Source organism: Poeciliopsis prolifica, unplaced genomic scaffold (genome assembly GCF_027474105.1).
Source record: "Poeciliopsis prolifica strain line A6 unplaced genomic scaffold, Auburn_PproV2 SCAFFOLD086, whole genome shotgun sequence".
Lineage (NCBI taxonomy): Eukaryota > Metazoa > Chordata > Actinopteri > Cyprinodontiformes > Poeciliidae > Poeciliopsis > Poeciliopsis prolifica.
Window position 1 is genome coordinate 836235 of NW_026562461.1, and position 6664 is coordinate 842898.

Genomic DNA, 6664 nt, shown 5'->3' on the forward strand with positions numbered 1-6664 from the left:
TTTCTGTGGATCCCTTCTCAGATGGAATGCAAGCAATGAAGCAGTAGATGTTCTGGCAATGCAGGCTCTGAAAGTGGTAGATATGCTGTGAAAAAGATGAAAAAAATTACTCTGGTGGCAACATCACTGGGTGACAGGAAGCTGTATATATTACTCAGTAGTATCCATACTGAAAAAGGGATTGAAAGAAACAAATTTAAGACAATATCTAACATATAAATCTTGCTTGGTGACCAAACAAGATTTATTATTAAAAACTTACATCTGACAAGTTATTCTAATTGTTAGGAATACACCGTAGAAAGAGGATGTTTAATAAGAAATGTTTTCTATCAGCTTTTAAAAGTAACATCTCACAATTTGCTTTGAAAAGCAAATTGTGGCATTCTTCATACAGTGGTTTCTCGTCGTAATACCACTGTATTACGACTAATAATACAGTGGTATTATTCTGGAGCTAATCAGGACTGATTAGCTCCAGGACTGACTGACTGACTGACAGCTGGGCGCAACTTGTGTCCTGATTTCTGACTAGCTGACTCAAAGTATTTTGAAGAGACGAACATAATACATGTGTTTGTTCTGCTTTGCATTTTGACTGGGGAAAATGGTTGATTCTGCCCCACTCTGCTGGTTAGCGGCGGTACTGCGCTACAAAGCGAGAACAAGCAGGAAGTAGACCGCCGGACACTGGGGGCAGCAGTGCAACTTTATCTTCAATAGCAAGACATTTCCGGAGTCAGCTTCAGCCCAAACACAGAAGCTCGGTTGTCTTTAATGAGTCACTAAGGAATTCATTGTTTCAAGAAGCGTCACGACTCGACAGTATTTGAGTCCAGTTCTTGGAGGAACGACATGGCGACTACCATCAGCACCCAGCGGGGACAGGTAACGGACTGATTAGCTCCAGGACTGACTGACTGACTGACAGCTGGGCGCAACTTGTGTCCTGATTTCTGACTCTAGCTGACAACCAGCCGGGCTCCCGCCTCAGCTTCAGCCTCTGACAGACTCATTTACTCGGGTTTATCGTCTAATTAGCCGCTAGTTAGCTGTTGGACCGCTAGCTTCTGTCGGTGTGAGCTTCATCTTCTTGTTGAATGTTTTCCGCATCTTGGACACCTTCCCATTTCTCTGCTCAGTTCCCTGTCAGATCTGAGCTGCTGCGGTCACGTCATGACACACAGACACATCGACAAATGGTTTTCTTCTACCACATTTAGGGTTTCTTTCATCATATCCATCATACTTGTTTTTTGTTTTTAACTTCAATGATGGAGCCTGAAGCCGGGCGGGCTGAGCCTGAAGCCGGGCGGGCTGAGCCTGAAGCCGGGCGGGCTGAGCCTGAAGCCGGGCTGAGCCTGAAGCCGGGCGGGCTGAGCCTGAAGCCGGGCGGGCTGAGCCTGAAGCCGGGCGGGCTGAGCCTGAAGCCGGGCTGAGCCTGAAGCCGGGCGGGCTGAGCCTGAAGCCGGGCGGGCTGAGCCTGAAGCCGGGCGGGCTGAGCCTGAAGCCGGGCGGGCTGAGCCTGAAGCCGGGCGGGCTGAGCCTGAAGCCGGGCTGAGCTCTGGGTGGGCAAACAACATTCAGTGCCCCCTCCCTGCTCCTTCAATCAAACATGACACATCATTTAAATGAGCATTTCACCAGCGGACTCACTGCAAATTTAATTTAAAATCTTGTTTGGGAAACATGAAAGTGTGATGCTGCTGAAGCAGAGAATGAAGTTGGTGTGGTCACTTTTACAGCGCAGTAAGTGTAAGGAATATAATGAGTGTGACTTTAGTAAATGTCCGTTATGGACATAACAGCACTATTAATATTGGCTGCCAATATTAATAGAATTTTTATATTGAAACATCCCTATGTAATAGGCTCTACAATTGTTGTTGACAAGCAGCTTAATGCAACAGAGTAATTGCAGCAGGCTAGCATAACTTTCCCAACAACATGAAGTGACTAAGGGATTATTATACTGGCTAACAGCTAACACCAGATGGTGCATTTGTAATGTCATTATTTTATATTAAAATGATCACAAAACAAAAGTGTTATCCATTATTGCAACTAGGTGTGCACTGATCTTCTGGATCATTGCCGATTACAGCTCTTTAAAAACCTAATTTTGGCCGATAAATAGATTTTTTTTAATTATCATTATTATTGAAATGTTTTTAAATACAGCAAGAAAGTTGCGGACTTTGCAACAGTGGGGTAACAGACATGAGTCTGTCAGTCAAACCTCTCAGGGGAGAGCAGAAGAGGTCAGTGGTTGATTTTTAGACCTTTGCTGAGGTAAATAAGATTGGAGATAAGATTGGCTTCACAAGTGTCTCCCAAAATGAAGGAAATCAAAACCAATAAATTAACTGGGACATACATTGGTGTACTGCTAATTGCAAAAATTTTTGGGACAATTTAACAGCCAGCAAAATTAGTTCTGGTGCGAGGCCCTCTTGTTAGTCGTGTTGGGTGCCTGCCCTGCCTCGTCCTCACCAGTGTGCCGTGTCTCCAGGTGTACATCGGGGAGCTGCCACAGGACTTCCTGCGGATTGCTCCCACCCAGCAGCAGCAGCAGGTCCAGCTGGACGCCCAGACGGCCCGCCAGCTGCAGTACGGAGGCTCGGTGAACACTGTGGGCCGACTCAGCATCACTGTTGTCCAGGTAAGATGGACCGTTCAAGCGGCAGCCAGGTGTCAACTTGGTGTATTTAACTGGATATGTTAGTACCCAGCTGTCTTTACAATTTGTTATTCATGATGTAAATTGCATTTATTGGGCTGAACATATGAAAATGTTTTGCATAATCTTCTCATCATAGATTTGAATCTTTTCTCTCCCATCCATTGGACACACTTACTAAATGATACAGTTTGAAATGATTGGAGCCAACTTGTGTTTACTTCCTTACTAATGCTGCTATGCCTTTACCTGTGCAGGCCAAGCTGGCCAAAAACTACGGGATGACCCGAATGGATCCGTACTGCAGGATCAGACTGGGCTATGCTGTCTATGAGACCCCGACTGCTCATAACGGAGCAAAGAACCCACGCTGGAACAAAGTGATCCAGTGTACGGTACCACCAGGAGTCGACTCCTTCTACCTGGAGATCTTTGATGAGGTGAGGAACTTTGGAAAATACCCAACAAAAAAACTAAACCTTAAAGTACGCTGAGATGAAACTACAACTGGTAGGTGGACATTGCTTATGAACAAATAAATTCAGTTTTAAGTTAAATGTTTTTCACATCTGGGACAACTTCCCATTTCTCTGCTCAGTTCGGAATTTATTTAATGTCTGTCTCTGAAAATATGAATAAATATTTGAAATGGGAGCTGTGTGTTCTAGTAAAATAATCCTAAATTGGCAGAATTGGTCTGAGTTGATGTGTGTGCGTGGGTGTGTGTGTTCAGAGAGCGTTCTCCATGGATGACAGAATTGCTTGGACACATGTCACCATTCCTGAGGGCCTGAGGGACGGGAACGTGGTGGACGAGTGGTTCAGCCTCAGTGGGAGGCAGGGAGACGACAAGGAGGGCATGATTAACCTGGTCATGTCATTTGCTGTGAGTGTAAGCACACACACACACACACACACACAATGGCTGCTGTCTGGAGTAACTAAATAGAACTCCAGGAAAAGTTTTGACAGTATTAATATTTCCTGGTAAAGTGTTTAGATTTTAGACATTTTTCTAAATTTCTGTTGCTGCAGTTGCTGCTTCCATGGTTACAGTCAGAATGTTTCAGCTCAGATCTTTGGCCAAATCATATTTCTAGTCTATGAATGTTTCTGGAAGATCTCAGGTAAACAGAGTCAACAGTATTGTCGGTATCAGTGGTGGGTAACTGCAGGTTCCTGGGTTTCTCTCAGTGTGTTTAAGTGTTGATTTACACCACTAACAGGAAACACTGTTAGCTTGTTCCTAGGTAAAAAAATAAAAAACCTTTCCTTTGCGTACATCTCCTAGAATGCAGTGCGGTTCTGGATCAGAGTTCTGTTAAATCACTAAAGATTCTATTGGATGTATTTTTTATTGATATTGATCACATTTCTATAGTGCTAGATATTTTCTAATTCTACACTCACTGCTAACATGTTGAGGAAAAAGTCCAGCAGTGACGCGTCACTCTAGAGCAGGGCTGGGAAATCCTGGTCCTCTAGGGCCAGTGTCCTGCAACTCTTAGATGGTCCAACACAGCTGAATTAAATAGCTGAATCAGCTCTTAAATGCAGTTCTTCAGAGTCCTGCTAAGGACCTCATTATTTGACTCAGGTGTGTTGAAGTAGAGATGCATGTAAAAGTTGCAGGAGGCCCTCCAGGCCTGGAGTTGCCCGTCCCTGTTCTCGATACTCCAGATGTTTGTCTGCTGTGATAAACTCCTTCCTCTGGTGGTGCATAGACCCGATAGAAGCTGCTACCTTCCAGCCTTGCATTATTTCCACGTAATGGAGCTTAGTCTGAGTGAGAAAGCTGAACAAGTTGCTATGAACACAAGTGTCTATAGCAACCATCTGTTCTCATGGTAAATGTGTCTTTATTCCAGTCCCTACCAGCAGCCATGATGACCCAGCCTGTCGTTCTAATGCCCTCTGTCTACCAGGAAGGAGTAGGCTATGTGCCTATTGCAGGTAAGACACACACACACACACACACACACACACACACACACACACACACGATGGCTGCTGTCTCACTGCCTGCCTGGTATCCTAAGGGGTGCCAGGAGTCTATAACCAAGGTGTGGTGCCCATGGCCGTACCAAACAGCATGCCGGCCATGGGGGGCCAGGGCCCAGCGTGCAGCGAGGAGGACCTGCAGGCTCTTCAGGACATGTTTCCTAACCTGGACAAGGAGGTGGTCCGCACGGTGCTGGAGGCGCAGCAGGGCAACAAGGACGCCGCCATCAACTCCCTCCTGCAGATGACCGAGGAGCTGTAGCTGCTGCAGCAGGGCGCAGCGGGCAGCAGACATTCCAACAGAAACATGCATGATGCAGCAGGAGGCCATGACCAGTCAGCTATCGCCCATAGAGACTACTGCAGCTTTCCACATGTACACACAGTTCTCCCAAAGAACTTTAACCCTGAGATTGATCCACCGGCTGCTGGTCAGAGGTCCGTTTCCTCTCAGTCCAATTAGCCTAGCAGAGTGTGTGTAGATACACACTCTGAGTTGCTGCATTGATAGAAGCAGCCAGGTGTGTACAGGTTGGACTCGGCGGTGGAGTGTGTAGATGTTTGGTTTGAGTTGTTGAAGGTTTGCTGACTTCAGGTTTTGATTTGCACTGATTGAGTCAATCTGCCGTTTGTTTGGCATTTTTAGCTGAATAGTGTTTGTGTCTCTGTGTTGTACAACTCCTCCTTCACCTTTAGACATAAAATGTCAGTTATATGAGAAATCTACAAATTATATAGAAATCTATACAATACAAAATTTGGGGTAAATGATCCATCATAAGGAAATTATGAAATATTACACACCTGTCTTAGATGTATCTTTAAAAAACACTAAGAAAAGTATTTTGAAGTTATTTTAATATAAAATCTAAAAGTGTCTGTGCAGTGGCTTGTTAATGAACCTTAGTGTCTGAAGTGCAGCGTGACAATGTCGCTTTGTTCCATGATTAGCTTGCCAATAAAGCTTCTGAGGCCAAAATACTTTTGAGGTTTTTCTTTCTTCACTTCAAGTTGAAACGGCCATTAATTTTATCTTCATCAGTTTCATGTAGAACTGAACACAGTCTGACAGGACCCACACACACACACACACACACACACACGCACACACACACACACACACACACACACACCACACACACACACACACACACACACGCACACACACACACACACACACACACACACACAACAGACACATGAATACATGGATACCAGTAGCTACACTCAGCACTTGTTTAAAAAAAACATCTCCAGGTTTTTAAAGGTGTAGTTCTGACTTTTTCAGATGAGATTTTGCAGGTAATAGAATATTTTCATTTTGTTCAAGTAGAGAATAATTTTCCTTGCAGGATCAAAGTTAAACTTTTTACTTTTACCTTACAAGGTAAAAATCACAAAGTGTTTCAACAAACAAAATAAATACACAAAAACAAATTTAAGTAAAAGCAGATTTAAATCATTTTTAGCTGACCTTTGAAAGAAACTTCTGAGTTTACTGATCTGAGAAATGGGGAACTCGTCAAAGTATAAGTCTCATAACTAGTTTAGTTTCAAAACTGAATTTTCAGTTGATGATGGACCATGGTTGGGGAACCATGCAACTACTAACCTGGTTACTAGTTGTTTTATAATTAGCTGAATGTGACTGGCTGGTCGGTGATGTGTTGGTAGAATCCAGTGGAAGGTTCTGGGTTTGAATCCCAGCTGGACTCTGTACTCCAGCTCCATCCCACCATCCAGACCCTGCATGTTTGGTTCCTTGGCTTCATTAAATTGCATTTTCTAAATAATGTTATTACAGTACAATATATACACCACATATACAATTTATGTTTTACCTATACCTAACTTTTAGCAAATATACACCTGATTCCTCAACATGGTGGGACTGTTTCACTCTGCCAAAACGAAAGAGTGGTCTAAACAAAACATGAAACAAATCACTGCTTACAGGTTGAAGAAGGAACTGGAAATTTATTA

At 43.9% G+C, this 6664-nt stretch overlaps 1 protein-coding gene across 1 annotated transcript; it reads left to right on the forward strand.

Moving 5' to 3' along the window:
• Positions 1-708: 708 nt before the first annotated feature.
• Positions 709-5662, forward strand: tollip (toll interacting protein). The gene is made up of 6 exons (XM_055022479.1): positions 709-888; positions 2513-2662; positions 2938-3120; positions 3414-3566; positions 4549-4633; positions 4720-5662. Exons 1-6 carry the CDS (start codon positions 856-858, stop codon positions 4941-4943), a joined length of 828 nt encoding a protein of 275 aa, XP_054878454.1. The 5' UTR covers positions 709-855; the 3' UTR covers positions 4944-5662.
• The last annotated feature ends 1002 nt before the right edge of the window (positions 5663-6664 follow it).

Excerpts from the sequence above, each read along its gene's own strand:
- tollip (XM_055022479.1), top strand. The coding sequence starts at position 856 with ATGGCGACTACCATCAGCACCCAGCGGGGACAG. Across the intron at positions 2,663-2,937 it reads TCAGCATCACTGTTGTCCAG|GCCAAGCTGGCCAAAAACTA; the intron begins GTAAGATGGACC and ends TTACCTGTGCAG. Across the intron at positions 3,121-3,413 it reads ACCTGGAGATCTTTGATGAG|AGAGCGTTCTCCATGGATGA; the intron begins GTGAGGAACTTT and ends GTGTGTGTTCAG.